Source organism: Poecilia reticulata, linkage group LG4, assembly GCF_000633615.1.
Source record: "Poecilia reticulata strain Guanapo linkage group LG4, Guppy_female_1.0+MT, whole genome shotgun sequence".
Lineage (NCBI taxonomy): Eukaryota > Metazoa > Chordata > Actinopteri > Cyprinodontiformes > Poeciliidae > Poecilia > Poecilia reticulata.
Window position 1 is genome coordinate 29,189,657 of NC_024334.1, and position 9,894 is coordinate 29,199,550.

A 9,894-nucleotide genomic window follows, 5' to 3' on the forward strand; every position below is an offset into this window, starting at 1 on the left:
GGGTTTATATAGTGGTTTACTGGCGATGTTTTCCGGTAGCAAAGTCACCCAGTAACATTTTTACTTTTCCTGTCAACTTAACATCTTTTAAAACAAAAACACGGTGGACCGCCTGCCTGTGTTTAATTTAATTTCAATAAAAAAAACCTCTTTCACCCATCTGATACTGTTTCATTATTACAAATATCTCTGTATTTAAAATATTTTTTTTAAAAGGTATGACATTCTCATAAAAGGATTAGTGCAAACATCTGCGATAGCTTTTCATTTTAAATGGATAGGATGTTCTGATGAAGGAAGTGATATTTTTGTGTTTTTGTAATGTATATAAATTGTTCCAATGCTATGCTAAGCATAACTCCTAAACTTCCACTTCAGTCCCATCACTCAAATAATGTTGTCCAATATAGTTAACATTAACACAACCCGCTATAGTTTTTGGTTTGTAAAACATGACGGCAGCAGTTTTGGACGCGTAGCACTGACTGACAGACTTAGCTATCTATCCGTGCTACGGTAGGAAAATCTGACGAGGTAGCACTGACAGTCAGAACACCGGTGTTTGCGCTGGAGCTGACAGGGGGCCTAGGCGAGCCCCCCGCCTTGTGCAACACATCCTTCTATTCTGCGGTAAAGATGGCGGCGTCAGAGGGGGCGCGCAGCGGCTCGACAACGGGAAAACGGCTCTGATTCGATCCACTTTGACTGCTTAAACTCTTCGTAGAGCTTTCGTTACTCCTCATAATTCATCTGGACCACCTGGATAGAGAAAATCTCTGTCACACGCCAGGGTTGTGATTTTATTGTTAGAGGCAGGCTGGGTGGGTTTCACTGGTAGCTGCTATCCTTAGCCGAGCCAGCTAACACGGGCTAGTTCACGTTCGTGGAGAACACCGGAGAGAGGATTCGGGCTAGGCCGCTGCAGCTCGGGGGAATGTGAACCGTAGGGACACGCTGGGGGGAGGTTTGCTTGCTTGGTCCCAAACGTCCTCACGCAAAAGTATCGGGATGGGACAGCAGGTTGGCCGCGTCGGTGAGGTTACATCGACCGGACTCCAGCCGCCACAGCCCCACGCGCCACAGCCACACCAGGGGAAGGGGAGCCGGGGGAGCGTCACCGGGAGGAGACCCTGGGAACCCGGTTGCAGCACTATGATACCGCCGGTCAGGACAACCGTGGCCAACCCACCCGACCCAGGGATAAATATATTCACGCAGCATTCAGGTAAAGAGAGAGCCATATTTGTAAAGGTGTGGGTGGTTGTTTTTTTGTTACCCACATTTCTTCGCTGCTGTTAAATCACTGCTAGCATTTCCATGCTATTTGTCAACGACGCCTTAGCGGAACTAGCTTTAGGGTCCAACCTTAACTTTAAATACATCCTCTATTTACTTCTGCTTTTATCTATTGTTTTTTGTTTTTTTTTTGTAAGTGTGAACCTTAAGCGCGTTGTTCCAGCATAACATAATAAGGCATGTGGTCTAATGATCCCCAAAGCTTGTGAAAACAGCTATAGTAGTAGTAGTTCAGTGCTTTCTGCTGTAGGATGTTCGCCCTTACAGTTCTTCGGATATCTGGTTGGGAAACACTGATTATTGCTTCCGGAGGTTGACATGCAATTCCACTCCATTTAACACACAATAGGATCCACATACCGCAGGCTTATATTACAATAGACAGTAGTTTTCAGAGGGTCACTTGATAGTGCTTAGTTACTTGGTAGAACTGATGCCAAGTTTAATCCAAGTAGATCAATAAAGCTAGATTTTGTAAAATCAAAGATTAAAGCGTTCCAAATATTATGTAATGTGTCTTTGACACAGAAGACCACATTCTTAAACTGATTTGAGCAAAGGTAGTTCCGGTCATCTGACTCAAAGCCACAGTTTTTTCTGTCATAGTTCTGCCTGAAAGCTGTTTTTGTTCATTGGCAGTGAAATCTGCAGATCTTATCCACAGATGCACTGATCAGGCCTTTCCTGGTTGATGCAGAGCTCCAGTTTTCGTTTAGGTTTAACCTTCTGATTCTCTTTTTCCTAGTGACTACACTAAGAAATATTAAAGTGAAAAACATTGTTCCAGGTCTTTGGTAAAGGTCTCAGTTTTGAATCTTACAGAAAATGAGTGACAAGATTGGTCCCGTTTATGTATCAAGACGTGTGTCTGTAACCTTTATCTGGTTTATTTTGATCTCATTAGACTCCATGCTGATTGGTTGTTGCACTTGTGGATTAAAGATTGTTTTAGTTTTGAGTTTACACTCATAAAATAAGTTGTGGGAAAATATTTTTTTGTAGGTAATGTACCATAGAGCTGATCAGGTGGAAAACTGTGATTCTGATCTCTGGCTAACTCATTTCTGCATCTCTAATCTACAGGATTTTCTCTTTGAACTCTAGAAAAGCGGTGAAACAGCTTGCTCTTTTCACTCTGTGCTCTGCCTTGTTATTTTACTGTTTGTTCTAGGCTTTTAAGTGAAGATGGCAAAATACCTCCTGCATGATTTGTGTTGATCATCATTTCATACAATATGTGCAGTGTTTGTCTTAACATACTCCCAATACATTTGTTTGCACATTTTAAGGATTCAGCCCTTTTTGAGTGACACGTTTCTTCAAATAAATTATGGTAGCTTCATGTAAAATATGTAAAAAGAAGAAGAAAATTGGCATAATTTGTCTAGTTTCCACTGATGACCCAGCCAGTTAGGACACACAGAAAGTGCAACCTTTGGGAATGGAAAGCATTTTCAGTGCTTGGCTCTCAGAAGTCACAGTCCTCTCAGACAGCCAGACAAGCCCTCTCTGAGTGTAGCATGGCTCGCTGTCTGCACTGTTCTGTTTTCTCCCATGTTGAGGCGAGAGTAACCTTTTTATAGCTACCAGGATGCTGTCACACAGCTCCTCTGCAGAGAGACTGCAACTCTTCAAAGCACACAATAATGGAACAAAGGCTCTTTAAGTGGGGAAGCTTGCTACTGTGCACTGAGGCCTCCGATGCGTATCAAGCTAATGTTGTATTCTGGTAGTCTATTGGTGCGGCTGTGATGAAGCAGCATCCCATCCATCTTTGCAAGTGACAGCAGTTTCAATTTGAGCTATAGCAAATAATACATATTTTTTGTGAGTTTTTTCTGTTAGTTTGTCAAGTTGCAGTTTAGATCAATTGGAAACACTTGAATAATTCTTGAATTCTGCACTGATGGAAAGCTTTGAAATGTACTAAATTAAACTCTGCTTACTACTAACAGTTAACCCTTTGGCCTGCGTACAAACGGTTTATTCTATCTGTCACTGTTATCATTTTCTTCTATCAAATTCTCAAAATGCAGCCATACATGCTGTTTTAAAATGGGTGAATGCTTCTTCAGTGCTTTCTTAACTACTTCCCTTTTCACTTTAAAATAAGAGTCTTTATGACCTGTCATTACGCCCTGCCCCTGACTCATCTTGTCCAGTTTGATCTGTGTGTGGTGATGTCTGATGATACAGCTACACTCTTTCCAAAGTGTTAAATTATTACAAACCCTAAATTTACAACTCTTGCACTATAATTGCCAATAAATACTGGAATCCAAGCAGCCGTTTACCAAACATGTCAGTGCACGCGATTTTCAAGACCTACTTTATTTTGTGTTTTTTACATAAATTAACAACTGACCCTACATTAAGCTAATTTTGCTGCTCCAACTCTTAACATGAGTAGCTTTTGTGTGAGAACTAAAAACAAGGTCATGCTTTCTAGCATTCCCAGCGAGAAAGCATGACCTCGTTTCCTGCTTGGGTTTGCGTCGGTTTTTACTCAGCTCATCTTTAAGTCAGCGTCCCTGTCTTCTCATTGCGTTTACCTGTAGACAGACGGGTCATCTCAAAACCACTGAGCTAAACAAGGACAGACGGAGAGCAGACCGCCTCTGTGCTGAATCAAACGGAGCCAGTCAGATGGCACCCTCTTGGCGAATTGGGTCGATTTCTATTGGTGGCTCGCGGGCCTCGACGTATTGATGGTTTTGGTCCTTTTTGCATCGTCAGGATTTCACACATCTCAGTGACTTCACCTGATACTGTCACTGCAGTGTTGGGAGACCTGTGCTATTAGAAGCAATATAACTTTTCCTAAAATCATCTCATTAACAAATCTTTCATACTCGCTCCCCAAGTCGTTGCTTTTCATTATTTGCCACACTTGATTAGATTTTAAAAGAATCTGGATGTGTATTTAGTACAGGTGTGCCGATCGATCGGCCGCCGATCATAATCGGCCAATTTCCGTGAAAAAGTGTATGATCGGTGATCGCCGATCACGGTTTCTTGTTGCCGATCACACAAACCGATCACCTGCATCTCATTTCGCAGTCTGCCTGTGAGGCTGATCTCCTCTTTCCTTCACTCTGCGCAAACGCGCAGCAACAAATCCTAAGCGAATGGGGAAGTTTGCGTGTTACGGCGGAAAATTGAAGCATGTGGGGTGAAGCAGGTCAAAATGCATCAACACGACGAATCTAATATGGCATAAAAACAATGCCATACTTGACGGAGTTTGGCTWCATCGAGGCTCACTGCAGTAAAAAAGACATATGGAGGATCAGATAGCAAGTAAAGCAGCGCACAGCTACAAACACTCATCCAGATTAGCATGACGGTCAGAAAGCTAAACAAATAACCCGCAAAATTATTTAAGTCGTCGAGCTGCGATGTAAGACGCTGGTTCTGTTCTCGCTGTTGAACCGCTGCTACAACAGCTGTAGCGCGTGGCTTGTAGTCAAGCTTCACTACAAGCGCGAAGCTTCACAGACGAAGCTTCGCGCTTGTAGTGACTCACACCGAACCTCTGCTTAAAGTTGCAGCATCTAACTTAAAAAATACATTTTACATACGTATTAAAACTTTCGCTGTCCTAACATGAGACAGATAATCTCTGAAAAAATAATCGATCTCCTCCCAGTTCTGCATAATTACTCCGCTCAGTCAGAAACAGCCACTCAGAACTAGCAGTAATCAGCTAGCCGCCATGCTATCAGGAAGTTTTCATTCAGTAACTCAGGATTGTTTATTGTAATGGAGCCTGTATTTGCCTTTGAATGTTAAGTTTTATACTTGAATTTTTGGCGATGTTGAGAGGTTTTATTTTGACTCTTATTATTATTTAGCCTCTTCAGAGCCTTCATATGTTATCAGTCTGTTAAAGATAGCAGTACAATTTGCACAATGCCTGTTTTGTTTTGTTCTTGGAAAAAGTTATTAAAAACAAATTTTTGTCTAAATTAAGGTGAATTCATGGTTCCTTTTTCCACATAATGTATCCAGTAGTGCATATGATTAAAAAAATAATTATGTGATCGGAATTGGCAGGAAAAAACCTGATCGACACATTTCTAGTATTTAGGTACTCTCTCTGAATGGGTTGCAATTATGGCATAAAATAAAATACTTATATGGTAGAGGATGGGTTTTCCTCTCTTTTTTTTTTTGCTTGAAAAATAATCAAGAGTGATTATGATTTAAACAGATCATAGAATTTAGGGCAGCTGAGTGGATTTTCATTTTTAGGCTCTTACTACTGAGCACTACACTGTTAAGTCTGTCCAGAGGAGAAGAGAGGTTCCTGGATCTGGGTTTTAACAACCTAAGCTGATTTGCATCGTGGGTGAAATTAGATTAGTGGCAAATCCACTTTTCTGTTGACTCTATGGCCTGAAGCCCCAACTATTAGGATACGTATATAGCCAGCAGTGTAGTATTAGGAAATGGACATTTCAAACGGATCACTGGCTACTGGGGAGATTTTAATGGACTTTATTGCCCATTTTTTTATTGATATTGTTTTAGACTGTTAAGGTATGGATAAAAAGACACCTATCTGTCATTAAACTATGCCACCCACCCTCCTCTGGTTATGAGTGATTTGAAATTAGGGCAAAACAGGTGAATCCAGCTGATGAAATCGGAAGCAGAAGCATAAAGTTTTGTTTCTCACTACATAGACACTTGCAACATGATGAAATATGACTTATCTTTTTCTAAGCAAGGCCTGCACTGGTATTAGGTTGTTGTTAATTAAGTCTTCATACCCACTGTTGGCTGGCTTGCAGTGTGCAGGAACATGTACATACCGTGTTTCCCCGAAAGTAAGACGGTGTCTTACTTTCTTTTTATCCCCAAAAGCCCCACTATGTCTTACTTTCGGGGTATGTCTTATATTGGAAAAAAATTGTCGAATTTTTTGTTTTAACCATAAAATTAACATTTATTAACAACCTGAACAGTATTGTATTCACCACAAAACAGTTTTATAAAAGGAAGTGCAGGGGACGGCGCGGTGACGTATGGAGAGGGGGACGGTGCGGACGTGGGCAGGAGGCAGCGCGCAGCTAGATGAGAGGGAGGCGGCAATACCCCCGTGTTTCCCCGAAAATATCTTACTTTCGGGGTACGGCTTATATTAGCTGACCCCCCTGTAACCCCCGATACGTCTTACAATCGGGGGTGTCTTACTATCGGGGAAACACGGTAAGAGGAAAAACTGTTATTTGATGTTTCTTACAGACAGAAAAACATCTGCTCACTCAGAAAGTTTCTCTGGCAACACATTAAGACACTTTATCCAGTATGACCGTAATTTTAGTGGTTTTTAAATTGTAACTTCTTAAAACATCTGCATACTTTGATACTGCTGACCAGCTGAAGTTCACAGTATTGCACCCTTTTGCAAGTTTTTAACATAATGATCACATAATGATTAGGGCTGTGTAATAATATCGATATTGCGACATATATCGATATTTTCTTTCCTAGAAAAAAATCGATATTCATCCGCAAGTATCGTAACATCCAACTGTCACCTTGCTCACTCACTGCTTACTTCACCAGGAGAGTGATTCGGTCATCAGGCTTAGAGTGATTCCTTCAGATGTTAAGTGTCGAGGTTAAAAATGTATCAAACTATTCAGAGCAGGGTACTCGGTGCACTTTATTTACTTTACAAATGCGTAAGCTACAGTTTGTACCGTTTCAATTAAAAAAAAACTGTTTTCTCACCACCACTTTGATTCATTATGTCCAACTGTCAACTTTTAAGTCTGTGTCCATGTCCAACCACAGCCAGGTATTGTGTAGTTGGTGCTTTTAATCAGTTTTCAGTTAAATTAATTAAATCCAACTCTAACAGTCATAAAATGTCACCAAAATCACTCCGTCTCTCTAAAATCTTTCAGAAAATCGCAAGAGTGTATTGATTTGTATCGTTTGCTGAATATCGTAATATATATCATGTCGTGAGCAGAATATCGTGTATCGTATCGTGAGTTTATTGTATCACTACAGCCCTAATAATGATCATGTCTTTTTCTGTTGCATCCAAGTCCTTCATTTGATTCCAGGTCCATCAGCCAATCAGCTCTTTATGTGCACCTTTTTAAAACCTGGTTGCCGTAATTGGCATTAATTTTGAATTTAATAATAAAAATACAGTAACACTTTAGCTGACAAGGTATGCATAAGACTGACATGTCACTGTCATGACCATGACATAACACCTGTCATGAACAAGGAGTCTTTATGAATGTCTATGACTGTTATGAACTGTCAATTGGTAAATAACACTTTTTATGCAAAGTTGCTCTAAAAGTTGCATTGGAAGTCCATTAAAAGTGCCAACTTTTAATGGACTAAAAGTTGGCATTCGGTAAATAAGTGTCATTATTTACCGAATGACACTTCATGACTAAAGTCATAGACGTTCATTAAAAACTCCTTCATGTTAATGACAGATATTATGTCATGTCTATCACAGTGTCATGTCAGTCAAATAAAATGTTACCAAAAATACTGCAAAGACCTCATGCTAAAAATGCTATAAATCAGAGTTTAGCTGATTTGCAGCTAATTGAACTAAATAATGGATACACAGTTATTTTAAGTTTTAAGGTTTACCTCTTTTAAATGCTGTAATGTTTTACTGAATGCATCCTGTAGCATCTCAACCCCAGTTAGAGCCTTAAGCCTTTGCATCTGCTATCAGTCGACTCTAATCGGTAGTTCCCAGAACTGCAGATCCTAGTGTTGGTTTGTTGGCTTCCAACACTATAGCTTTTTTATCATTAAAGAGTTGTGATTAAACAAAACACTTAATGATTGGCTGTGCAGATGGTATAGCAATGCTTCCATCTGTCAGCCTGAAAACACTCAAGGGTTTTAAACTTCGCTGGAGAGTGTAGCCAAATTATTTGTAGTGGCCTCCAGTTTTTACTCTTACACTGTGGTAGTGTTTCAGGGCAGGAGTTAGATCCAGAGAGAGAGAGAGAGAGAGAGAGATGGTCTCGGTGCCAAGCCTGTTAAGCACTGGTTTGCTTCCAGGATGAGTACTCTACTGCTGGCATTATCACTGCTGCTTATCTTGTGGGTTGCAGGCTGAAGACTTGGCTGGAAATGCACTCTTGCACACACTTAACCATCGCATACATCCACAAAATCACACAGACAGTTTTGCATGTTCTTTAACTCCTTACAGTCTTTTTTTTGTTAAGGAACATGTAAAATAGTGCAGCTTTTGTTGAGGATTATCCAGCAAGTCCGGCTTCTAATAATCGTCCAACAAGCTGATCAGTTGGAAACCCTTTAATCCGGTCACTATGTGGTGTTACTGCGCTCAAATGTTCAGTGAGATGCTTGTGATCATTCTAACATAGAAAAGGCTGTAATTCTTTTATATCATTAATTTGAAAAAGTACTGGATATGTATAAAGAACCATCCTTGCTTCAAAGTAAGAATTCCCACCTTTCCATTTTCTACAGAAAACATTATGCACGTTTTTGAGTTTAATAAAAATATGTTGAAGGTTATGGATTGTGCTTTGCTGCATGAATTGGGATGACCTTATATTTCTTCCTTTTGGGCTCAAATCAACTACCTCAAAGAACCTGAAGCACATTTTTTAATGTTTTATAGTGCAAGGAAATATAATCTGTTAAAATTGGAATTGGCCAGTTAAGCCTCAAAGAAAGCTAGAAATCTGTGTAAATCACTAAGTAGTGCTTGAAGATAAAGTGAACTTATCTTATTAAAATGTGAGCTTGACCAAGGTAGAATAATTGTATTTTTGCACATTCACAAATTTCTCAGAAAAGGTCGGTGTTCTTATCTGAATTACCTTGAGTCTAGTTTGGTGATTTGAAACTAGAACAGTGCAAGACAAAAGTGAAGTTAAGAATCTTGGCTTGGCAGAATCCACATGCAAGATCAATGGTTTAGACTAGTAGGAAAAAAAAAATAACATGCCACCATTCCCCTCACCCCACCCTCCTTTTTGTGCTTTAATCTCCTTAACAGAAAAACCTGAAATGATCATAAATTGAATCAGCAGGTTAAGCCTCAAAGAAAAAGCAATTGGAGTCAACTACTAAAACCTCATCCGTGAATCTTTTCAGCTTTTACTCCGAGTAAATGTGATGATTTATTTAATCACCTAAGCAAGTGATGTTCATGGAAAGAACGCTTACTTTACAACTTGAGGCATCTTAACTGTGTGATTAATTAAAAGGAAAGAGTTTGCCTTTGGCTCCAATTTTTTTTTAGGTCGTTAGATATAGATTGATGGCTTAGAAAAGCTTCACTGCAGGGTTTGAAGATGCGTAACAAGGTGCGGAGCATTCCTGCTCAGCCTTTGAATTAAATCTATTGTGGTTAACACTCCTCTCTACCTGTGAGGACATGGCACCGTGAACACCCCACGCTCTGATGTTTTCTCTAGAAAGTGAGGAGGGCTTGTCATGTTGCCAGGATCTTTCAGATTTTCAGGAATGAAGATTATCTGACATTACACATTAAAGTTAGAAGTTCTATTATGTTTTGGACTTGCAGGAAATTTTGGTGGGGGGTTGGAGATGAGAGCGGGG

The 9,894-nt window shown here is 40.0% G+C and overlaps 1 protein-coding gene across 2 annotated transcripts in view; it reads left to right on the top strand.

Annotated features, from left to right (window-relative positions):
* The first annotated feature begins 479 nt into the window (after positions 1-479).
* abl2 (c-abl oncogene 2, non-receptor tyrosine kinase) overlaps positions 480-9,894 on the top strand; it is a 33,341-nt gene continuing 23,926 nt past the window's right edge. Inside the window, exon 1 of one of the 2 annotated variants that reach the window (XM_008407898.2) lies at positions 480-1,225. In XM_008407898.2, the coding sequence (XP_008406120.1) occupies positions 1,009-1,225 (217 nt within the window). In that variant the 5' untranslated portion in view covers positions 480-1,008. The remainder of the gene's footprint in view (positions 1,226-9,894) is intronic. The other variant, XM_008407899.2, reaches the window with a different exon arrangement.